We start from the raw sequence: 26540 nt of genomic DNA, 5'->3' as shown, positions 1-26540 counted from the left end.
TGTGGGAGCAATTATTAGAAAATGGAAGACATACAAGACCACTGATAATCTCCCTTGATATGGGGCTCCATGCAAGATCTCAACCCGTGGTGTCAAAATGATCAAAAGAACGGTGAGCAAAGATCCCAGAACCACACGGGGGGACCCAGTCACTGACCTGCAGAAAGCTGGGACCAAAGTAACAAAGGCTATCATAAGTAACACACTACGCTGCCAGGGACTCAAATAATGCAGTGCCAGACATGTCTCCCTGCTTGAGCCAGTACCTATGTGGGCCCATCTGAAATTTGCTAGAGAGTATTTGGATGATCCAGAAGAGGATTGGGATCATTTCAGATGGTCAGATGAAACCAAAGTAGAACTTTTTGGTAAAAACTCAACTTGTCGTGTTTGGAGGAGAAAGATTGCTGAGTTGCATCCAAGAGCACCATACCTACTGTGAAGCATGGGGGTGGAAACATTATGCTATGGGGCTGTTTTTCAGCAAAGGGACCCAGACAAATGATCCGTGTAAAGGAAAGAATGAATGGGGCAATGTATCGTGAGATTTTGAATGAAAACCTCCTTCCATCAGCAAGGGCATTGAAGATGAAACGTAGCTGGTCTTTCAGCATGACAATGATCCCAAACACACTGCCTGGGTAACTAAGGAGTGGCTTCTTAAGAAGCGTTTCAAGGTCCTGGAGTGGCCTAGCCAGTCTCCAGATCTCAACTCCATAGAAAAACTTTGGAGGGAGTTGAAAGTCTGTGTTGCCCAGCAACAGCCCTAAAACATCACTGCTCTAGAAGAGATCTGCATGGAGGAATGGGCCAAAATACCAGCAACAGTGTGTGAAAACCTTGTGAAGACTTACAGAAAATGTTTGACTTCTGTCATTGCCAATAAAGGTTAAATAACAAAGTATTGAGATGAACTTTTGTTATTGACCAAATAGTTATTTTCCACCATCATTTGCAAATAAATTCTTTAAAAATCAGACAATGTGCTTTTATGAATTTTTTTGTCTCATTATGTCTCTCATAGTTGAGGTATACCTATGATGAAAATTACAGGCCTCTCATCTTTTTAAGTGGGAGAACTTGCACAATTGGTGGTTGACTAAATACTTTGATCATGGGGGGCCCACTGTTGGGACCCCCCCCCCCGCGATTTCCATGCAGCGCCCACATTCTATTTGGGGCTGCTTCTCCAGTCTCAGAAACCTCTGTGTTTCCGGGACTGGACACGTGACATCACGCCACACCCCCTTCATTCATATCTATGGGAGGAGGCATGTTGGGTCATCACGTCTTTAAAGGTTTAAGAGACTGGAACAGCAGCCCAGTTTAGAATGCAGGTGCTGCATGGAGATCGCGTGCGGGGGTTCACAGCGGCGGGCCCCCTGCGGTCGGAATACCCCTTTACGCATACATAGGATAGGCATAAGGCTATCCTTCATATAAGATAGTGCCAGAGACTAGTGCTGCTCACGAATGCGAGTTTTATTTGCGAATATCGCATATTCGCGAATTCGCAAATATTCGTGAATATAGCAATATATATTCGCAATTACGAATATTTTTTTATTTTATTTTTTTTTTACAGTAAACATCACAGTGATCATCCCTCTCTGCTTCCAGCTTGTGTGGTGTAAAGAAGGCTCTAATACTACTGTGTGAGACTGGCGTACGAATTTTCGCATATGCGAAAATTTGCATATGCAAATTTTCTCATATGCTAATTTTCTCATATGCTAATTTTCGCATATGTGAAAATAAACGCGAATATTATGAATATGCGAATTTAGCGAATATATGACGAATATTCATCCATATATTCGCGAAATATCGTGAATTCGAATATAGCCTATGCTGCTCAACACTACCAGAGACTATTGATAGCATTCAGGATATTGGGTAGATTAGATGGGCCAAATGGTTCTTATCTGCTGACACATTCTATGTTTCTAAACAAAGCAGAATTATATCATTTTTATAAATCCAGAATTCTGGCAGTGTGGCATTGCCCAGTAGTCATGATAAGGTTGTGACATTGTAACATTATAAATGTTTTCCTACAGTAGAAAAAGTTGTGACTTATAACAAAAAAAATGATGGCTGGAATTCAGAAAGATTATTATACAACTTTTTTTGTCACCATTGAGTGAGCAAGCGATTGTCTCAGTGAAGCTCCTGCTTGTGTAGTTCAAGAACATATGGAAAGTTTGACTGTGACAGAAAGTGACTTCTTCTATGTACCCCAATAAGAAACTATATGTATTACTGTACAGAACATCTTTTCTACGTCTTGGGCCTCTTTTCTACTATAATACAACTCTAAAGTAATAAAATCATAATAGCTTTCTGATGTTCATTGATGTCAAATATTTAATTTTTATGACCTCTTTTTACTATATTAAGGCTGGTTAATGGTGGGTGAATTTATAGCAGAAGATTTTAAACATGGTGCTTCTTTTAAGGTGGTAATCATTCTTTTAGCTTCTCTCTTAAGCGGTTGTGCTGACATCAGCTTTATGACAATGTATCATTGTTTCTCAGTCACGAATATCGCTGAGTTGATAATCAGTCTAGCTAATAAAATGAAAATATGACCTTGTATAAAACAAATGTCTGCTGTAAATGGTAAAATTTGGTATAACGATAAGCTATACTAAATGGAACACATTTTTAGAAGATTATGCATACTAAACTTAATTACTAAAACTATATAGATAGAAAATATCAAATACATCACATAGATCATTTTAAGAAAATCCTCCTGTTTCTAGAGTTTAATGCTAGGTTCACACAGTGTTTTTTTAGGCCTATTTAATTTGTAAAAATCTTGCTGCAAAATCACAGGAAAAGTATGCCTGCGTTAGAGGGGTACTCCGGTGGAAAAAACATTTTTTAAATCGACTTGGGCCAAAAAGTTAAACAGATTTGTAAATTACTGCTATTTAATAATCTTAATCCTTCCAATACTTATCAGCTGCTGTATGTGCCACAGGAAGTTCTTTTCTTTTTGAAGTTATTTTCTGTCTGACCACAGTGCTCTCTGCTGACACCTCTGTCCATGTCAGGAACTGTCCAGAGCAGTATAGGTTTGCCATGGGGATCTGCTCCAGCTTTGGACAGTTCCTGACATGGACAGAGGTGTCAGCAGAGAGCACTGTGTTCAGACAGAGAAGAAATTAAAAAAGAAATGAACTTCCCCTGTATTATACACCAGCTGATAAGTATTTGAAGGATTACGATTTTTGAATAGAAGTAATTTATCATTCTGTAACATAACTTTCTGGCACCAGTTTATTTTAAATAAATTGTTTTCCACCGGAGTACCGCTTTAATGTACTCTGGGTAAGCCTGTGGAAAAGTGGTCTGTGTGTACAATATGTAAAAACTCGAATGCATTTTTACAGCTGCCTAAAATAGTGACACACACTATTTACATGGTTGTAAAAATGCATTTATATTTTTATATATTGTGGGGGAATATTCATAAGCAACTTTTTTTTTGTGCAGACTGTACCATTTGGTGAAAAAGATTCAAGAAGTTTGCCTTATTTCCACCATGTAAAACAATTTTTTTCAAAGGAGCCTGACCCCAGAAAATGGGCCATAGCTTATATTGCCCCACCCTTTCAAAAGTCTACAAAAAAAAGGATTATTCAACAATAGGTGGTGTAGACTATGCACACAGTGTAAACTGCACCAAATTTTCAAAGAGCCTGAGATACTTTTAAAAATCTTGCACATTATTAGACTGTCTAGTTCAAAGCAAGTTTTTTTTATATATTCACCATTGTGTGCACAGACATTTTCCCATAGACTTACATGGAGCATTTTGATGTTAAGAATGCAGACACAATGGCCCTCATTTACTTAGAAAATCGGGTTGTAAGTCTATCTTGCTTTCTTACCCGACTGCTTTTTTCCCCTTGTATTTATTATTATGTCACATCCTGTTTGTCACACGGTGGTTTTGTTGGTTTTGGTTTCCAACTCCTCTGAGTTGTCGGGAAAAAATCCACAACAATTCAACAAATTGTGCTTGGAAACCTTTATAAAAGCCTTTTTCGGGTTTGGGAGAATCCACATCGGGTCCGTCGGGAAAAAATGTTGCATCGTGTCGCAGACTGGCGCACGATGTCTGCGACATGGCGCAGACAAAGATGCGACAAAAAAACCCTACAAAACAAGTCGGGTTTAGAAAAGTAAATGAGGGCCAATTTGTTCGTGATTTTGCAGATGCATTTTTACTAATGAAATATACTGCAAGGACATAGGTTAAGGTTGGGTTCACACAATGTATTCAGGTGTATTTACATGGTTGTAAAAAAAGATGTACAATATTTTTACAGATTGTATGCACAGACAACCACTTTCACAATGGCTTACATAGAGCACATAAATGTTTTAAATTTAGACGCAATTTGTCCGCATTTGTACAAATGAAATACACCTTAAAAAACACAATATATAGATTTCTATTGCAGGTGATGTAGCACAAAGTACACAAATAATTAATTAATTTATTAATTAATTAAGTTAATAAGTAAATAATAATTATAACACTAAATGGTTGAACAAAACATTCATTCCTTTCTGAAATCAGTGAATTTATTAGATATTTAAATAGCCTTAGCATTGGAAAGAATGCTAATTTAGATTTATTATTGGTAAATTGCTACCTACTGCTTTATATTTCTCACAGGTGGTGTAGTAAGCGCTCCAAGTGGATATACTGTAGCAGTCCTGAGATCTGTGTCTTCGAAAATTGCATATCCAAATGAACAAGGTACAGTGAAATCTAACATATAGCCTGTATTGTGTTGCATAGAAAATAAAATACTACTTTATTTTAATATACAGTAGTTGACTACCTTTCTATATAGGCAAACAATTAGTTGTGTCCTATTGATTATCATATAGATGTTATCAATATTTTATCTATTAATCTCTCAAGGACCAAGGGCGTACCTGTATGCCCTGAGTCCGCTCCCGTTCTATAACATGGGACCCGTGGCTAATAGCGCACGGCACCGCGATCAACTGCTATTAACCGTTTAGATGCGGCGTTCAAAGTTGATCGCTGCGTCTAAAGTGAAACTAAACTACCCCCCGGCTAGCTCAGCGGGCTGTTCGGGATCGCTGTGGTGAAATCACGGCATCCCAAACAGCTATAGGACAGCAAGAGGGTCCCCTTACCTGCCTCCTGGTGTCCGATCACCGAATGACTGCTCAGTGCCTGGGATCCAGGCATGAGCAGTCAAGTGGCAGAATCATCGATCAATGGTTTCCTATGAGAAACCATTGATCAATGTAAAATATCAGTGTGTGCAGTGTTATAATCCCCTATGGAAGCTATAACTGCAAAAAAAAAAGTGAAAAAATGGTTACAAAATGGTGTTTTTTCTTCAATTTTGTCGAACAATGATTTTTTCTTCATTTTTATTGTAGATTTTTAGGTAAAATGACTGATGTCATTACAAAGTAGAAATGGTGGTGCAAAAAATAAGCCATCATATAGATTTTTAGGTGCAAAATTTAAAGAGTTATGATTTTTTAAAGGTAAGGAGGAAAAAATGAAAGTGCAAAAACGGTAAAACCCCTGGTCCTTAAGGGGTTAATAATGAAAGGGTATTTACACAACTGCAACCAATAGTTTTGCATCTAAAATATAAAAAATAAAGAACTTGCAATTTTGTTATTAGTCTTAATTTAATTTTGTTTTACTTCTGTAAAAGATTATAACTTTGTGCATGAAAATTGCTACATTGAAAATTGTCCACTTTTGACCCCCCTATAACTTTTTTTTATTTTACCGTATACCAGATGTGTGAGGGCTAATTTTTTTGCGCTGTGATCTGAAGTTTTTATTGGTACAATTTTAGTTTTGATGGGACTTTTTGATTGCTATTTGTACATTTTTTTAGGGTACAAAATTATCAAAAATACGCAATTTTGGACTTTGGTGTTTATTTACGTATATGCCATTGACCCTGCGGTTTAATTAATGTTATATTTTTATAGTTCGAACATTTAGGCATGTGGCGATACCACATAGCATCAAGTCAATGATCGGATGGTGAAAGACCTCCCGCCATTCTCTCAGCTGATTGGGACACCGCAGTTTTATTGGGGTGGTCATGATCAGCTCCGCTGAGCTGCTTGGATTGATATTTTAGATGCCACAATCAACATTTATTGCGTTGTATAAGGGGTTAATACCGGGCATCACTGTGATCAGTGACGTCTGTCATGAAAGACAGGTCCTGTAGGCTGATAGCCGCCAGGACCACCCCGCTATGATGCGACTCAGCTTCTGAGCCCGCATTATAGAAGGGGAGTGTGGGCAGGGCGTACAGGTACACCCTGCGTCCTTTAAAGATTAAATATTATATTTTTGTTAGTATATTATATTGTTAATATACAACACCTATTCAGACATTTCCTAACAGTTTAATGTCACCGAAAAATTTTGTTGTAAATAAAATAACAATTTTTAAAATTAAAGTACAGTATATTTACTAGAAATACAATTTAGACCTTGTTATAGGTGCAAAACTGTGCAGAAGTATAACACTTCAGAGACTTTAGTTCAAAGGGAATTTGTCAGCTCTATATCATGCTCAAAGCTGCATACAAGGGCAGATATCTTAGAGGAATATAAAACAAATTACATCTGTCTCTTAGCATATGTCTGTTTATAAAGTTATAAAATTATGTGTTTCTTATAGGCTCAAACGTCAGTGAGGCAGAGCTAAGTGGTATCATGTACGCCTCCTCCCTCCCCTACCACTCCCTGCCCTGCATGAGTGATGTACAAAACTCAAGCCAAACCCTACTCATCAGTTATGGAAGGCGTAGGGGGGTGTGGAAAGAAGGAAGCATGCATGCTGCAGCTAAGCCCTGCCTCTATGAGACTTGAGCCTGAAAGAAAAATGCTATTAGCAAAGAGACAGGTACATAATTTGTACAATGTCCATATTAGAACATCATCAGGCACCAGCCAAACAGCCATCATTCCTCCTCCCTCATCCTCAAAATCCATCCTCCATCAGAGTAATCTCGCCTCCTCCATTGTACATGTGTTAACCTCTGTCATCCCTCAGCCAAATCTCTTTCCTCCTTCAGACTTAAACAAAATCCTCACACATTACACCCTCAGCTTAACCTCCCTCCTCCCTCAAACCTCAGACAAACCGTGGTAATACCTCAGACAAACCTCCGTCACACTACACAAAAACCTCCGTCATACCTCAGACAAACCTCAGTCACACCTCAGACAAACCTCTGTCATGCCTCAGACATCAGCTGAACAGCCGTTAAAGTTTTCCTTGATTTGTAGAAAACTAAGAGCGCATGCGCAGCACTCCGTTGACAGCATAGGGCTGATGTAGGCAGCTTTAGAAGTGTAGTGCTAGCGTAGCCCTGCGCATAAGAGCATTTGTGCAGCATTCCTCCTCTGCGCAGTTAGCGTAGGGAGGCAAGTGTATGTTAGCACATGCTCAGTTGTTCAGAGAAGTCTGTAGAAAACTGTGTGCACATGTGTATGTAGTTAGAGTAGGTAGCAGGTAGGGAGAGAAAGAAACCATCATAGGGTTAGTATAGTTTAACATGTAGTAGCATAGCTAGCTTAGGTTGTAATGTAGTTAGCGTACCTTAGGTTTTATTGTGAAAGGAGGTAGGTTATAGGTTTTAACCCTTTAACGACCACAGACATAAATGTACGTCCTGGTTTGGCGGTACTTCGCGCAATAGGACATACATTTACGTCCTGTGTATGACCGCGAGCATCAGAGCGGTGCTCGCGTCATACAAGGCAGGTTCCAGGGACCCGCTGGTAATGGCCAACATCTGCGATCGCGCAGATGACCGCCATTAACCCCTCAGATGCCGTGATCAGTACAGATCACAGCATCTGCAGCACTGCCCATGTTAAAATAGATTATCGGATCGCCCATAGCGCTGCCGCGGTGATTCGATCATCTGTAATGGCGGACGGAGGTCCCCACACCTGCCTCCATCTGTCTCCCGGCATCTCCTGCTCTGGTCTGAGATCAAGCAGACCAGAGCAGAAGATCACCAATAATACTGATCAGTGCTATGAGCTATGCATAGCACTGAACAGTATTAGCAATCAAATGATTGCTATAGATGGTCCCCTATGGGGACATAAAAAGTGTAAAAAAAAAAGTTGATAAATGAAAAAAATAAAAAGCAAAAAAAGAGGGAAAAATCCCCTCCCACAACAAAAATGAAAATTGGCCGTTTTTCCCATTTTATCATCATTTAAAAAAAAAACATATTTGGCATCTCCGCGTGTGTAAATGTTAAAACTATCAAAATATAATGTTAATGATCTCATACGGGGAATGGCGTAAATGTACAATTTTTTTAAAAAGCCCAAAATTACAGCTTTTTTTTACATTTTATTCCAAATTTTTTTAATAAAAAATGATCTAAAAGTTTTGTATATGCATTGATGTGGGATCAATAAAAAGTACAGGTGACGGCGCAAAAAATGAGCCCTCATACAGCCCTATATACTGAAAAATGAAAAAGTTATAGGTGGTCAAAATAGGGCGATTTTATATTACTGATTTTGTACAAAAAGTTTTAGATTTTTTATAAGCATTACAAAAATATAAAAGTATCTAGCCATGGGTATCATTTTAATTGTATTGACTCACAGAATAAAGAACACATGGCATTTTTACCGTATAGTGAACAGTGTGAAAACAAACCCTCCAAAATGTGCAAAATTCTGGTTTTCATTTAAATTTCCTCCCTAAAAAAATAATTTTTGGGGTTTGCCGTACATTTTATGGTAAAACAAAGTACAGTTGGTCACACAAAAGTGTAGTGTTAGCGCAGTTTTAGCATAGTTACCGTAGCATAGTGTTATCGCAGTTTTTGCCTAGTTAGCATAGCGTAGTGTTAGCACAGTTTTAGCGTAGTTAGCGTATCGTAGTGTTAGCACAGTTTTAGCAAAATTAGCGTAGCGTAGTGTTAGCGTAGTTTTACACAGATTTAGCATAGTTAGCGTAGCATAGTGTTAGCACAGTTTTAGCGTAGTTGGCGTAGCATAGTGTTAGTGCACTTTTACACGGGTGTAGCGTAGTTAGCGTAGTGTATGCACAGTTTTAAGAAGATGTGGCATAGTTAGCGTACTGTTTGCACAGTTTTACACAGGTGTAGTGTAGCTAACTTAGTTTTACAGATAAAGCGTAGTTCAGAGAGTGTAACTAAGGGTGTAGATTAGCTTAGTCATACATTGAAAGGGCTACAACTCCAGCATGCCCAGACAGCCAAACGTTGTCCTGGCAGGATACTAGTTGTAGTTTTGCAAAAGTGGCAGAGGCAATTGCACTCTGCTAAGTTGATATAGTAGAGGCTAGAGAATCGCTTCATTAAACTCCATATACTGCGGTCCAGGCTACAGGGCATCTAAAATGGCGGATCCACATGTCAGTACATGGGGCAAAGAACGCTGGGAAGGCGGGAAGACAAGGCAGGAAGGGAAGTAGGCGGGATGACCCTGAATCACATTCAGGATGCAGCCTATGAGCAGCCAGTCACCCCTTTGATGTCACAGCCCTACATAATCTGCAGCTGTTTTGTGGCTCATCACATCATTCATTACACTTCATAGAGTTAGGACAGACATCGCTGTGTGTGTGTTACACAGAAAAGCTCATTCCAGCAGCGTTTCACATCTTGGTCAAATCAACGTTATGGTGGACAGAGAGCAGTGTTTTTTTCACTGAAAAGGATTTTTACTGCAGCCATTAACCTCCCAGTCAATTTCTTTAGCATTGTATTACAGAGAGGGGCAGATAGCTGTGTGTTGCCTAATACATTTCAACAAGCTATTTCATAAACTATTTGGTCAGTAAGTATAAATATAGGCAACCTATTGGTGTTAAAATAGCAAAAAAATAAAAAAAAAATTCAAAATTTCATGATTTTTTGCATTGTAAAAAAAAACTACCAATGATATCGGCTTACTTTTACTATGTACATGAAGGACAACTTGTGACAAAAAACACTGTCAGAATGATCCTGATTGGAGGGGGGCATAGCCTGACCGCAGAGCTGGATGGCCGCATGAACGCGCTGCTCTCCACAGCCTGAATCCTAAGCTGACCTAAATGGCTCACAACTCTTTGCCAAAATGGGTAAACATGATGAAGCAAAGTCCGGTGCCACTCCTGGACTGACCAAGACCCGAAATAATCAATTGGACATGGCCACATTCCTCAAAAGAAAACCGGAGCAGAGCCCACCGCGGCCCTCCAAGATGGCGCCGATGGCCGCTCCTGCAAGCAATGCAGAGAGAGATGACGGGTCTGATAGAGAAAGCCTTCCAGGGAATCTTGCTGACTCCGGTGTAGAAGATGCACGACTATCAGTCATTAAGGCCCTCATACAGAAGACGGTGCAACAAGCGGTGACTAAGGCCATACAAGCAGCGATGGCGCCACTGCTGCCAGAACTAGTGGAAATCAAGACGGATGTTAAACAGGTGGGCTATCGCACCGAACACCTAGGAAATGCACTTACCGAAACTGTCTCGTTCTGTGACTCGGCTTCTCACCACCTAAGGGCACAGGAGACCCAGCTTAACAGGACATTCCTGCTCCTTGAAGACCAGGAGAACCGCAGCAGGCGTAGGAATATCAGAATAAAAGGGGTTCCGGAGACATTTGCTACTGACTCCCTCCCGGCTGTGCCCCACCAGATTTACGCATCTTTGGTGGGGGATGAGAGGGCTGAGGAAGTGATTATAGAAAGAGTGCCACTGCTGCAATCCCGAAAGCCAGCAGAGAGGCCGACTCCATCCTCCATGAGGGAGTGGCGGTGAAACTATTCCAGGACATTGCGCCATCTACACTGGCTAAACACCGTCTACGTAATCCCCTGCTCCAACGTCTCAGGGAGATCAATGCACCCTATATCTGGCTGTATCCTTTCGGTCTTTCTGTGCTGAAGGACGGGAGACATCTTGCTATACGCGAACCAGAGGAGCTAGAAAAGCTGTGGCCTTTCCTGGGAATTGAAAAGATCGAGGTCCCTTCGTGGCTACCGATCCAACTCAGTCATACACTACCTGCCTTGCCTAAGATGTCGCAGTGGTCGAAAGTGGAACGCTTCCAGTCTCCCAAGCAGAAGAAGCAACAAAAGGCTCATCAGAGAGCGGATTATCCACCTGAAGAATACAGATACAGAGAAGGGAACTTGTTCTGATTTTCCCTACTGCCTTCCTTAAGGTATTGTCCTCCAGTTGAATGACCAGCAGCCACTTACCTTTTCAAGCTACATTCCGGACTCATACGGTTAGTTGTTTATAGCCTTATCAGCCCTCCGGACTGTGTGACATTGCTAGATTGCGGAGGTTGCTGTGATGTGACTTGGCAGTGACATACGTGAGGGGCAAGGGGGATTGGGATGGATGGCAGGGGTTGAGATCTCATGTTTGCCTCATCGTTTATGGATCTCCGTTAGTCGTGTTTACTAAGTTGATTGCCATCATAATGTGGACTTTCGCTGACTCACATAAGTGCAACCGTCAACCTGTGCTCAAAGGACTACTAATGCTTCTTACAAAGACAGGGGGCGCTTACCAATGCTCATTAGCTAACCGCACAACGGGGAAATGTTACTTATATGCGCCCTGCTTCCAACGCCGCGCACAATCATCTATAAAATAGAATCCTATAGTCGATATATTGATGTTCCCCATGCTTGTCTAACATTGCTATAGGTGTCTTTCTACAAATGTGTGCATTGTGAATATTTTACCTTGCTATGTCATATGTTTAATAATTTCTTTATATTACTGGAATTTCATCAGACCAGCTCCGATCCTGGCATTTCTAGCCTTTCACTCTCCCCTCCTCCCCCCACTCTCCCTCTCTCCCCTCCTCCCCCCACTCTCCCTCTCTCACTTCCACCCCTCCCTTCCCCCTCCCCTCCACTTCCCCTCCCCACTCCCCTCTCCCCACCATCAGTCTCCCTCTCCTTCCCCTAAATTTTCACCTCCCTCGGACCTTAACCTCCCATTAGACCCATCGCTTGACACTTCATCTGCTAAAACATGTGCTTCAGACCTTGCTATACGCACACTTCGAAACCGATTACATGAAGTGGAGCTGACTGACGTGTGGCGAGCGATGCATCCGAGAAAACAGACGTACTCATTTTACTCCGCACCCAATAGGTCATCTCACCGGCTAGACTATCTCTTTTGTCATAATAGCTTGCTTCACACGACCCAATCGTCCGACATAGGATCGTGGACGTTATCTGATCACGCTCCGGTACATGCAAATTTCGCTCTGCCGCACATATCCAATAGGGCTAGGACATGGCCACTGAATGAGTCGTTGCTATCTAATGACCTAGAACTTAATAAGCTCTCATCACAAATAGCCGAATACTTTGAATTAAATATCACGCCTGATGTCTCTCTCACAACAACTTGGGAGGCCCATAAGGCCTATGTTAGGGGTCTTCTCATATCACTAGACTCCACGGTAAAGAGGGAGAGGACGGCACAAATCACTAAATTGCTGGCAGACATAACAGCCATAGAAAGGTCTTCCACACTGACTCCTGAGAATCCCTGTGCTGACGGAATCTCCACGACTTTGATTTCCCTTAGGGAAAAACTGAAGGACATATTATCAAAACAGCATGCAGACCAGATCATACGCTTTCAACAAAAACTTTTTTTACATGGGAATAAAGGGGTCGTCTTATGTCGGCCATGATCAAAAAAAGTAGACAGAAAACGCATATTGCCAAGATTGTAGCATTGGATGGTACCCAACACGTTGACACTGGCCCTATAGATACGGCTTTCCGGGATTTCTACTATTCTCTTTATAACATACATCCAGCTAACTCCAAGACACTGCCACGCACATTAGCAATTCAAACATTCTTGGACCAACTGAACTTGCCTACCCTCCCCACAGTGGAGTAAGAAACACCACTGGAGCCTTGCACTGCGGAGGAAGTTGAGGCAGTAATAAAGTCCTTCCCCATAGGGAAGTGCCCGGGGCCAGATGGCCTGAGCCTACACTATAAAAGTTGGCCCCAGTTCTGCTGCCTCGGCTCACTCAGTGGTGCAACACATTACTTGGAGGCACTCACTTACCACCCCAATCTCTAGAGGCACACATCACTATTTTGCCAAAAGAGGGTAAAGACCCTCTACTGTGCTTGAGTTATAGGCCCATTTCCTTTTTGAATATGGACCTAAAGATTTGGGCTAAGCTGTTGTCTATGAGACTTAGCTCCCTCCTCCCTGGCCTCATTCATGTGGATCAAACTGGTTTTGTGAAAGGCAGGGAGGGGAAGCACAACGCATTACGGGTTATGCATGCTATTCACTACGCTACACAAAACAGGGTCCCTCTACTCCTTCTCGGCCGAGATGCCGAGAAAGCGTTTGATAGGGTAGCGTGGGATTACATGGCGAAGGTGTTAGCCAAATATCGCATCCCTTATCACTTCATTAATGCCATCATGCCCTTGTATAGTGAGCCCAGCGCTCGGGTTAGGGTTAATGGCACCCTTTCTGAACCCTTCCCCATATGTAATGGGACAAGGCAGGGGTGCCCCCTATCGCCATCATTATATGTCCTTGTGATGGAGACTCTTCTCCAGGCCTTGAGGCAGGATGGGGCGATTAAGTGACTGCAAATAGGGGATAGGCCTCACCTCACGGTAGCATTCGCTGATGATCTGCTTATGATGATTACCATCCCTACTGAAGCCTTACCTCGAACCAAACAAGTTATTGAAGACTATGGAACCCTGTCCAACTTTAAAGTAAACTATAGCAAGCCGGAGATACTGAACATTACAATACCACCCCCCCCCCCCCCCGTATAGCCTCATGTCTACAATCCTCCTCGTCTTATAGATGGCCCTCTAAACACATTACATACCTGGGCATAGCCCTTCCACCGTCACTGAGCAACTTGTTTGATTTTAATTATGTTCCCTTGCTGACTAGAATGAAGAATAAACTTGACTCCTACAAGTTACCCTTTCTTTCATGGGTGGGGCGACGCAACCTACTACAGACGTACATTGTACTTTCAATACTTTACTTACTGCACATGGTACCCATAGAACTACCTAAATGGTATTTATTGCGGTGGAGACAACTCTTTAGGTCTTTCCTATGGTCTGGGAAATACCCTCGTCTGGCACATTCCCTCATCACTAGATCCAAGAGGGGCGGTGGCATAGGTATGCCAGACATCTCTATGCTATATACAGCTAAACATATTCACAGATGGGTTGAAATGACCACTGGAACCAGCCTACTGGGTGATTCAGAATTAGAACGCTCTCAAATAACTTCCAGAGGCTGTGGGATGGACCGTCCTGTCTGGCTACCTAAACACCGCTCCCTCTCACATGTTAGTAATCCTCCGTTGAAAAGAACACTCACTGTCAAAAGAGCTTATGATAAAGACACAACACAAGATGTCTCAGGAAAAACACTGATCTCCCCATGCTTTCCAAGCTCTCTGATTCCTTACGCAGTTCATCCTGACATACAAGAGACGGATGACTTGTGGTCCCATTTCCGAAATATCCCAGTTGAAACCCTATGCGCCCAAAACCGACCACCCACAGTTGAGACACTATCCAGGATGGCTCCACAACTTAAAACTAACTATCTACATATTCATATGCTAAAGGAGACGTGTGCAGCATTTCTAAAGGTGTATGTCATTGGTGAAAACCCGACCTGGATCGATAAGTTGATGCAATTCTCGCCGAACTGTCAACCAAAATTTTCCACATTTAATGCCTGTTTACGAGATGAGAGGCAAACATCATACCCGTTGTACTTGAGGTCTTGGGAGGATGAGTTGGGCCGCAGGTTCACTGATCATGAGAAAAAATCCATTCTGACCGGCTCCCATGGCTTCTCTAGGTGCGTCAAGCTACAAGAAGGTCATTATAAATTAGTGGCCAGGTGGTATAGAACGCCTGAGTTATTACATCATTGGGGTTTGAGTGATTCGCCTGCGTGCTGGAGATGCCATGGGGGAGTAGGCTCTCTATCCCATATCTGGTGGTCCTGCCCCAAGATAGAGCCCTACTGGAGTGAAGTAAGCCTCATCATAGACAAGGTGGTGGGTCGACACGTCCCCCACTCGCCAGAGTTGGTCCTCTTGGGATTATCAACCAAGGACTGCATCCTATCTAAGAGATCTCTGATTGCACACATGTTAACTGCAGCTAAGGCACTAGTTCCACTTCATTGGCAAGATGAAACACCTCCTACAGTTCAACAGTGGGTTTCTAAGGTCTCCCAGTTATGCAGAATAGAGGTGCTCTCCAGTTGGAGTGACTGCTCCCATGACAGATACTGGAGCTTATGGGCTCCTTGGCTCAGTTTTTGTGATGCTGACACCGACCCCCTTCTCTCACACCAGATAACACAGCCGGGTACCCTCAATTGATCCCATTAACAATTACTCCTCCCTACCTTTCCACCACCCCTCCTCCTCCCCCACCTCCTCATCCCCGACCACACCTCGTATCTACTCTCTGTCTTCCACTTATCTCTCTTTCTTCCTATTTTCTTCTTCCTCTGACTCCTCCCTTAGAGAAATCCTTCACCTTTTTTATTATTAATGCATTTTGGCACCTCTGTGCTCATGTTCATTGACTCTATTATCTTTAGTGCCATACTTCAAGTACAGAATTAACTAAATGGACCAGCTCCTAGGTGACACCACCTCATACTTATAGGATGCCCATTGGACTATCTAACCTTCTACTTTATGTGAAGCTAAAGTTGATGTGTATGGGTTACCCTTTTGATTGAGTTGTTTTATTGCTTTTACAATAATGCATTGCTACGGAATGCTCATTGGTCTTTCAAAATGTTGCTTGGGGCCTGGTCCACTCGAGCCATATATAATCAGTCTTTCGCGCTGTACTTCATATTACACTTGTATGTTATGTAGTTTTGAAAACTTGAAAATAAAGAATAAAAAAAAAAAAAAAGAATTATTGTGATCCCCAAAACATTACCAGAGTTGTTCTCTTATAAAGACATCCCCAATTTGAAAAAACAGGCCTGGTCTTTCAGGGGCATACAGGTTTACTTGTATTGGTCCTTAAGGTGTTAAGGACACAGCCCGTTTTTACTTTAAGGACCAGAGAGTTTTTTGCAAATCTGACCACTATCACTTTAAGCATTAACAACTCTGGAATGCTTTTACTTTTCATTCTGATTGCAAGAATGTTTTTTCGTGACATATTCTACTTTATGTCAGTGGTAAATTTTCGTTGATTCTTGTACAACTTCTTCTAAATTGTTTTTTAAACTTTCTACTTATAAGGAAAATAGACATACCAAATAAATTATATATTGATTCACATATACAATATGTCTACTTTATGTTTGCATCATAAAGTTGACATGTTTTTACTTTTGGAAGACATCAGAAGGCTTCAAAGTTCAGCAGCAATTGTTAAATTTTTCAAAACATTTTCAAAATCGGAATTTTTCAGGGACCAGTTCAGTTTTGAAGTGGATTTGAGGGGCCTTCATATTAGAAATTCCCCATAAATGACCCCATAATAAAATCTTCACCCCTTAAAGTATTCAAAATGACATTCAAAAAGTGTGTTAACCCTTTAGATGTTATTAAACAAAAACGAGACCAATGGTTGGAGGGCAATTTTACAATAAATTATTACTAATAGATCACCATAGGTAATCCAATAAAGGCCCTGCAGATCCCAACCACGAAAACTAAAATATATACGGGACTTTAATGTGCAGGTCCAAAAGTAATGAAGTGCAAAAAAGGAAAAAATCACACATTAAAAACACTGTGTGCTCCTAACCAAACCATTTAGAATCATCATGGGCTCAGCCAGCTCCACCATAGTTCTCAACTTGTAGGAGACACACCTAGGTTCATGTCTCTTAACTACTATTTGTTAGGGCACACAGCAATTTAAAACCATAACACTGCCCCCCCCCCCAACGTTTCACCACTAAGTGGCTTTGTCAAGAGGCAAATGGGCAATGGCGACCAGAAACGCCAGCCAGACCTTTTACCACCTTCTATTATGATGTCATAATTCATTGCTCCAATCAAAAACAACTCCCATCAGGCAGTGTGATAATCACACCAATCAGCAATTGTTGTGGCATAAATGACAGATTCAACAGCCAACCATAACACTTATTTACTTACCACTAGTTGTCTGCCACGTATCTCTTTCTTATAGGAGTCAGTCCGGACTTCCAGCACTGACATCACTGGTAAACACTGCGCAGAATAAACTGCGCACGGACTTAGATTGTATGTGTGTCTAAGTGCCGTACCACGCATGCGCGCGAGTCCGAGGTGCTCGCTCCAGGCTGCGCGAAAACATAGCCAACGGCTTCAGGGGTTCATAGATGTACACATATTCACAGTGTCTGCGCAGTAGTGGATGCGCAAACACTTAGACTTAAAAGAAAAAAGAGAAACAATCTTATAGTGAAAGAGTGTTATTAACTATGTATACAAAACATTATCTCCATTTAAAAGGTAAGTATTTAGTGAACGATTCATAGATGGAATGAGTTCTCCATTATAGATGTAAACTAGATTGTTGTCATCTACATGGTCAAAATTGTTGATGAATCGGACTGTTGATTTAATAGTCAATTGCCACATTTACAATAAATTCAGAAAGGGAATTAAAAGGGGAGAAGAAATTTGGAGACTAATATAAGGTATTAATAATAAATAATTAGTTGTAATTGGTACTGGCGGTCAGTTACTGATGATTATTTGCTAATAAATCATGCAACAAAACAAAAACCGTTTACTGTTTTAATGTACATAGTATGTTAGGAAGGATTACAAAAATGCAGAAAAATTTAAACCTTCATTAAGTCCTTTTGGACTTAAGCTCTAAATGGTTTGGTTAGGAGCACACAGTGTTTTTAATGTGTGATTTTTTCCTTTTTTGCACTTCATTATTTTTGGACCTGCACATTAAAGTCCTGTATATATTTTAGTTTTCGTGGTTGGGATCTGCAGGGCCTTTATTGGATTACCTATGGTGATCTATTAGTAATAATTTATTGTAAAATTGCCCTCCAACCATTGGTCTCGTTTTTGTTTAATAACATTATCCTTTGAGGTCAATACCTCTGACTTATTGAGACCGGACCTACTTTAGGTTGGTTATGGAAGGATTTCTAGCAGGAAAACCTAATCCGGATAATTACCTCAGTGACGCAGCACATGTTTTTTCTTCGAACGAACTGCCCCTTAATCTTATTGATATTCAATCTGCATTCCGCAATCTCCAAAAAACTTACAAACAGTATTTAAGATCCTGGTGGGAAATTACAAGTTTGGATACCTACCTGCAGCAAAAAATAGTCTATAGAGGACTACGTTTAAATATAACGCCTAACTCCCATCAGGGAGATACTGAATTTTTGTCTGGTTGGCAACAACTACTTACTGAAAATTCATTACGTATGCTTGAATATCTCCTGAATTACGAAAAGAAGGTTTTCTTAGATGTGACTGTACAATTAGACCGTCAGTTAGGAGAGATACAGGGATTCAGAGCTCACGCTGAATTCAATAATCTTGAACAAAGATTACAAAAAATATTGAACTTTTTCAATCTGAAATCAAAGAAAGGAAACATAGGAAGTACATCCGTGATAAGAGGGATTTTGATACAGGTCGTATCTATATTCGTAAACCGATAGAGAGACCTCCACAGTATACGGACATTTCTGAGTCAGAAGTTTCTGGCTCTGAGGATACATCCTCATTTGGTGGAGCAGGATCTTCACAATCTGTTAAACCTAAATACTCACAAAGATACAAACGGAGGTATCCTCCAAAGAAATCTAATACCAACAGTGGCACAAAAAACACCACTGCGAATCAAGCTTCTGCACATTTACCCACCTCAATTAACCCTTATCCAGTATGTACGAATCCCTCCAATATATCTACCCATCAAGTCAATCCCATTGTGTCTATTTCAAATACAGAATGTTCTGGCACCTCAGTATCTTATTCTACTTCCTTACAAACAGTACCAATGGCTCAATCACCTATTATTACTACAGCAGCACCATTGATGTCTATGGGACAATTTCTTACCTCCAATGCGATGGCTGTAGCAACTCCCCATTTTTTAGGGATGGGAGTACAACTGAGGGATCGAGAGAAATGGGCCTATCCAGTGCAGAAAAACTAACCAGTAGTTCGGATTCACGGATTTGCAACTTATCCTCCATTGTGCTTACGTATGATCAAATATCTGTTCTGAACAAAGGACTTTCCTTTACACCAACACCTAAATATGATGCCTTTGAATGGGTAAAGGACTTGAACCTTTTTGCCCGTAAGTTGGCTTTACATAAATTTCATCGTCATCGTGATCAGAACCCTACTGTTAGATCCCAACGAGACGAGCAAGTTGTCCGTGATCTCGAATCTTTACTCTTGGAGAATGAGGTAGAGACTAGCACTATTAGTGCCCCCCTTTCCTCGTTTAAACCGAAGTCTAAATTTACTCCCAGTTTCACCCAATATAGCAACATTGAGACATTCGTTAGAATGGCAAGTAATGAATTATCACAACTAAAGCCCTCTAGATCCAAAAGTGTTAAGAACCTAACAACAAGAGAAATCCAGGCGGTTCACCAGTTGGAGACCAATGAGACAATCACAATCAAGCCCTCCGATAAAGGGGGCAACATTGTTATAATGGACAGAAGTGACTACAAGGCAATGGTTTTAAAGTTGCTTAGTGATCGAAAACCTATATGAAACTTGATGGGAATCCCACGGAACGTTTTCTTTCAGAACTTTATGATTTATTGCAAGAAGCAAAAGGTCAGAATTTGATTTCAGAAGATGAATTTCGCGTGATGTACAATGCGAAACCTACTGTGGCAACACTGTATGCCCTGCCAAAAATACACAAACCCTGTCGTCCTGTCCCTGGACGCCCCATAGTGTCGGGCAATAACAACCTAACTGAAGGGATCAGTGGGTACATTGACCAATTTTTGGCTCCATTTGTGGCAACCTTACCGTCCTTCCTTTGTGATACCAAAGACACTGTCAACAGACTCCAGGAGATTTCCTTTCCACATGGTACACTAGTAGCCAGTTTAGATGTGGAATCACTTTATACGAACATACAACACGATTTGGGTATAAAAGCTGTCAATCACTTTCTTTGCACTAGAGGCACGCAATACACTGCACATAATCAATTTGTTTCTTCACTACTGATTTTTCTACTCACTCACAATTATTTTCTGTTTGATAGGCAATTCTATTTTCAGAAGAAAGGCACTGCAATGGGTACGGTTTGTGCACCAAATTATGCAAATCTTTTTTTAGGGTGGTGGGAGGACACTTTGTTTTTTTCTGAGCATTTTTCTGATTTCACCAAACACATTTTCTTTTGGGGTCGTTTTATTGACGACATTTTACTTTTCTGGGATGGCACTGAATCACAGTTTCACCAATTTGTCACTCAATTGAACACGAACACTATTGGCATGAAGTTCACTTTTGAGATCCATTCTACCTTTCCTTGACTTGACTATACTCCTGGAGCCTGATGGCAGTGTCAAAACAAAAGTGTATCGCAAACCCACTTCCACCAACAGTTTTCTGGAATGGTCCAGCTATCATCCAACCCCTCTCAAGAGAGGGATACCTATAGGCCAGTACTTGAGGGCCCGTAGGAATTGTTCGACAGACGATTCTTTTATTCAAGAGAGTAAACTTCTGTACAATCGCTTCATTGAACGTGGATACCCCAAGAAAACTCTACATAGGGCATTTGCTAAGGCCAGAGCAACAGACAGAAGTGATCTCTTACGGACCAAGCATACTGATACCACCTCCCGTGTTATCAGATGCATTGGGAATTATGATTCCAATAACAAACAAGTGAAAAACATTCTACAGAAGTATTGGCCCATTCTATTAGCTGATTCAGAAATTCGGGAAGTGATTCCCCAATACCCTTCTATTACATATAGAAGGGGAAAAAACCTACGTGAACAACTGGTAAGGAGCCACTACTCGGAAGAGATCCCGAGGAATTGGTTGACCACCACAATCGTGGGGTCCTTTCCTTGTGGGAAATGTACTTTCTGTTAATTTCTACCCAAAAAGAAAACATTTGTTAACCCAGTTGATAATCAACAATACGAGATAAGGGAATTTATCAATTGTCAAACCACCGGAATCATATATATAGCGGAATGCAGTTGCCCTAAATTATACGTAGGGAAAACAGTTCAACAGTTTCGAAGAAGAATATCAAAGCATCTCAGCATGATTAAAAATAAAGGTGATACACCTCTATCTAGGCACCTTTGGGAGGTCCACAATGGCGATCTGTCCCAGCTACATTTCTGGGGCTTCATCAAATGCAAGTTAGGTCCCAGAAGGGGTGATCTGGATAAGATCCTTTTGGGCGTTGAGGCAAAATGGATTTACAAGCTACAGAGCTTAAGTCCAAAAGGACTTAATGAAGGTTTCAATTTTTCTGCGTTTTTGTAATCCTTCCTAACATACTATGTACATTAAAACAGTAAACGGTTTTTGTTTTGTTGCATGATTTATTAGGAAATAATCATCAGTAACTGACCGCCAGTACCAATTACAATTAATTATTTATTATTAATACCTTTATATTAGTCTCCAAATTTCTTCTCCCCTTTTAATTCCCTTTCTGAATTTATTGTAAATGTGGCAATTGACTATTAAATCAACAGTCCGATTCATCAACAATATTGACCATGTAGATGACAACAATCTAGTTTACATCTATAATGGAGAACTCGTTCCATCTATGAATCGTTCACTAAATACTTACCTTTTAAATGGAGATAATGTTTTGTATACATAGTTAATAACACTCTTTCACTATAAAATTGTTTCTCTTTTTTCTTTTAAGTCTAAGTGTTTGCGCATCCACTACTGCGCAGACACTGTGAATATGTGTACATCTATGAACCCCTGAAGCCGTTGGCTATGTTTTCGCGCAGCCTGGTGCGAGCACCTCGGACTCGCGCGCATGCGTGGTACGGCACTTAGACACACATACACTCTAAGTCCATGCGCAGTTTATTCTGCGCAGTGTTTACCAGTGATGTCAGTGCCGAAAGTCCGGACTGACTCCTATAAGAAAGAGATACGTGGCAGACAACTAGTGGTAAGTAAATAAGTGTTATGGTTGGCTGTTGAATCTGCCATTTATGCCACAACAATTGCTGATTGGTGTGATTATCACACTGCCTGATGGGAGTTGTTTTTGATTGGAGCAATGAATTATGACATCATAATAGAAGGTGGTAAAAGGTCTGGCTGGCGTTTCTGGTCGCCATTGCCCATTTGCCTCTTGACAAAGCCACTTAGTGGTGAAACGTTGGGGGGGGGGCAGTGTTATGGTTTTAAATTGCTGTGTGCCCTAACAAATAGTAGTTAAGAGACATGAACCTAGGTGTGTCTCCTACAAGTTGACAACTATGGTGGAGCTGGCTGAGCCCATGATGATTCTAAATGGTTTGGTTAGGAGCACACAGTGTTTTTAATGTGTGATTTTTTCCTTTTTTGCACTTCATTATTTTTGGACCTGCACATTAAAGTCCTGTATATATTTTAGTTTTCGTAGTTGGGATCTGCAGGGCCTTTATTGGATTACCAATGGTGATCTATTAGTAATAATTTAACCCTTTAGATGTTTCACAGGAATAGCAGCAAAGTGAAGGAAAAAATTCAAAATCTTTGTTTTTTACACTGGCATTTTCTTGTAGACCCAGTCTTTGAATTTTTACAAGGGTAAAAGTAGAGAAATCCCCATAAACTTTATAACCCAATTTCTCTTGAGTCAGGAAATACTTCATATGTGTATGTCAAGTGCTCTGCGTGTGCACTAGAGGGCTCAGAAGGGAAGGAGCGACAATGGGATTTTGGAGAGTGAGTTTTTCTGAAATGGATTTTGGGGGCCCCTATGGTGCCAGAACAGCAAAAAAAAACAAACACAAAAAAACACATGGCATACTATTTTGGAAACTACACCCCTCATGAAACATAACAAGTGGTACAGTGAGCCTTTACACCCCACAGGTGTTTGACGGCTTTTTGTTAAAGTTGGATGTGTAAATGAATTAGTTTTTTTCACTAAAATGCAGTTTTTCCCCAAAATTTTACATTTTTACAAGTGGTAATAGGAGAAAATGCTCCCCAAAATGTGGAACCCCATCTCTTCTGAGAATAGAAATACCCCATGTGTGGACGTCAAGTGCACTGCGGGTACACTACAATGCTCAGAAGAGAAGGAGTCACATTTGGCTTTTGGAAAGCAAATTTTGTTGAAATGGTTTTGGGGGGGCATGTCACATTTAGGAAGCCCCTATGGTGCTAGAACAGCAAAAAAAAAGCCCCACATGGCACACTATTTGGGAAAAAACACCCCTCAAGGAACATAAAGAGGGGTACAGTGAGCCTTAACCCCTTAAGGACTCAGGGTTTTTCCGCTTTTGCACTTTCGTTTTTTCCTCCTTACCTTTTAAAAATCATAACCCTTTCAATTTTCCACCTAAAAATCCATATTATGGCTTATTTTTTCCGTCAACAATTCAACTTTGCAGTGACATTAGTCATTTTACCCAAAAATTCACAGCGAAACGGAAAAAAAAATCATTGTGCGACAAAATCTAAGAAAAAACGCCATTTTGTAACTTTTGGGGCCTTCCGTTTCTACGCAGTGCATATTTTGGTAAAAATGACACCTTATCATTATTCTGTAGGTCCATACGGTTAAAATGATACCCTACTTATATAGGTTTGATTTTGTCGTACTTCTGGAAAAAATCATAACTACATGCAGGAAAATTTATACGTTTAAAAATGTCATCTTCTGACCCCTATAACTTTTTTATTTTTTCACGTACAGGGCGGTATGAGGACTTTTTGCGCCGTGATCTGAAGTTTTTTATCGGTTAGATATTTGTTTTGATCGGACTTTTGATCACTTTTTATTAATTTTTTAATGGTATAAAAAGTGACCAAAAATATGCTTTTTTGGACTTTGGAATTTTTTTGCGCGCACGCCATTGACTGTGTGGTTTAATTAATGATATATTTTTATAGTTCAGACATTTACGCACACGGAGATACCACATATGTTTATTTTTATTTATACTGTTTTATTTTTTTATGGGAAAAGGGGGGTTATTCAAACTTTTATTAGGGAAGGGGTTAAATGACCTTTATTAACACTTTTTTGTAACTTTTTTTTTTGCGGTGTTATAGGTCTCATAGGGACCTACAACACTGCACACACTGATCTCTTACACAGATCACTGGCGTGTATTAACACGCCTGTGATCAGTGTTATTGGCGCTTGACTGCTCCTGCCTGGATCTCAGGCACGGAGCAGTCAATCGGACACCGAGGAGGCAGGTAAGGGCCCTCCAAGTGTCCTGTAAGCTGTTCGGGATGCCGTGGTGGTCCCGAACAGCCCGACTGACTAGCCGGGATACTTTCACTTTGACTTTAGAAGCGGCGATCCCCAGGATCGACAGAAATCAGACCCTGAGTGAACACGCTCCGGGGACTGATTCTAACAGGGTTCGGCGTGCAAGATCACGGGGGTCCCCAGCAGCGGGACCCCCACGATCAGGCATCTTATCCCCTATCCTTTGGATAGGGGATAAGATGTCTAAGCTTCGAAGTACCCCTTTAACACAACACAGATGTTTTACAAATTTCCGCAAAAGTTGGATGTGAAAATGAAAAATTTGATTTTTTTCCCTGAAATGCTGGTGTTACCCCAAATTTTTCATTTTCACAAGGATTAATAGGAGAAAAAGCCTTCTGAGTATGTAAATACCCCATATGTGGATGTAAAGTGCTCTTTTGCTAACTACAATGCTCAGAAGAGAAGGAGCCCCATTGGGCTTTTGGAGAGAGAATTTGTTTGGAATAGAAGTCGGGGGCCATATGCGTTTACGAAACCCCCATCATGCCAGAACAGTGGGCCCCCCACATGTGACCCCATTTTGGAAACTACACCCCTCACAGAATTTAGTAAGGAGTGCAGTAAGTATTTACACCCCACTGGCGTTTGACAGATCTTTTGAACAGTGGGCTGAGCAAATGAAAAATTAAATGTTTTATTTTTATGGACGACTGTTCAAAAAATCTGTCAGACACCAGTAGGGTGTTAATGCCCAATGCACCCCTTGTTACATTCCTTGAGGGGTATAGTTTCCAAAATGGGGTCACATGTGGGTGGTCCATTGTTCTGGCACCATGGGGGCTTTGTAAATGCACATGGCCTTCATTTCCAGACACATTCTCTCTTCAAAAGCCCAATGGCACTCCTCTTCTGAGCATTGTAATGTACCGCAGAGCACCTTACGTCCACATATGGGGTATTTATATACTCAGACAAAAATGGTGTTACAAACTTTTGGGGGCTTTTTTATTACCCTTTGTAAAAAGTTAAAAAAAATAAGATAACACCTGCATTTTAGTGAAAAAATTTCACATTTTCATTTTCACGTCCAACTTTAACAAAAATTCTTCAAACACCTGTGGGTTGTTAAGGCTCACTATACCCCTTGTTACGTTCTGTGAGGGGTGTAGTTTGCAAAATGGGGTCATATGTGTTTTTTGTTTTTGTTTTTTGAGTTTATGTCAGAACCGCTGTAACGATCAGCCAGCCCTGTGCAAATCACTTCAAATGTACACGGTGCTCTCACTCCTTAGCCTTGTTGTGTGCCTGCAGAGCATTTTACATCCACATATGGGTTATTTCTGTACTCAGGAGAAATTGCATTACAAATTTTGGGAGTCTTTTTTTCCTTTCACCTCAAATGTGAAAATGAAAAGTATGGGGCAACACCAGCATGTTAGTGTAAAAAATGAAATTTTTTTTCAAGAACATGATGGAGTAGACCCCAGCTTTTCCTTTTCATAAGGGATGAAAGGAGAAAAAGCCCTCCAAAATTTGTTAGGCAATTTCTCCCGAGTACGGAAATACCCCATACACCGCCCTAAACTGTTGCCTGTTGACAGGGCTCCGAAGTGAGAGAGAACCATGCACATTTGAGGCCAAAATTAGGGATTTAAAAAGGGATGGACCTGGATGCAAGAATTTCGCTTGCCTCCGATACCAAAATTACCCTACAGCAGTGTTTCCCAAACAGGGTGCCTTCAGCTGTTGCAAAACTCCCAGCAAGTCAAGTCAGTTAATGGCTGTCCGGCAATACTGGAAGTTGTTGTTTTGCAACATGTGGAGGCTCCATTTTGGAAACACTGCCGTACCAAATGTTTTTCCTTTTTATTGGGGGGGGGGGGAACTGTGTAGAGGTATATGTATATGTAGTCTTTTATCCTTTATTTTGTGTAGGTGTAGTGTATTGTTTTTAGGGTACATTCACATGGGCGGGGGTTTACAGCAAGGCACACTGGTGGCACAGCTGGAGGCACACT

At 40.9% G+C, this 26540-nt stretch overlaps 1 protein-coding gene across 1 annotated transcript in view; it reads left to right on the top strand.

Moving 5' to 3' along the window:
• Positions 1–26540, top strand: part of LOC130362620 (proton-coupled folate transporter-like) — a 752995-nt gene that overhangs the window by 592917 nt on the left and 133538 nt on the right. The window contains exon 6 of the mRNA XM_056567415.1: positions 4697–4780. Within this exon, the coding sequence (XP_056423390.1) occupies positions 4697–4780 (84 nt within the window). The remainder of the gene's footprint in view (positions 1–4696; positions 4781–26540) is intronic.

Source organism: Hyla sarda, chromosome 3 (assembly GCF_029499605.1).
Source record: "Hyla sarda isolate aHylSar1 chromosome 3, aHylSar1.hap1, whole genome shotgun sequence".
Lineage (NCBI taxonomy): Eukaryota > Metazoa > Chordata > Amphibia > Anura > Hylidae > Hyla > Hyla sarda.
The sequence above is the reverse complement of the archived record's forward strand: the minus strand, read 5'-3'. Positions and strand labels throughout refer to the sequence as shown.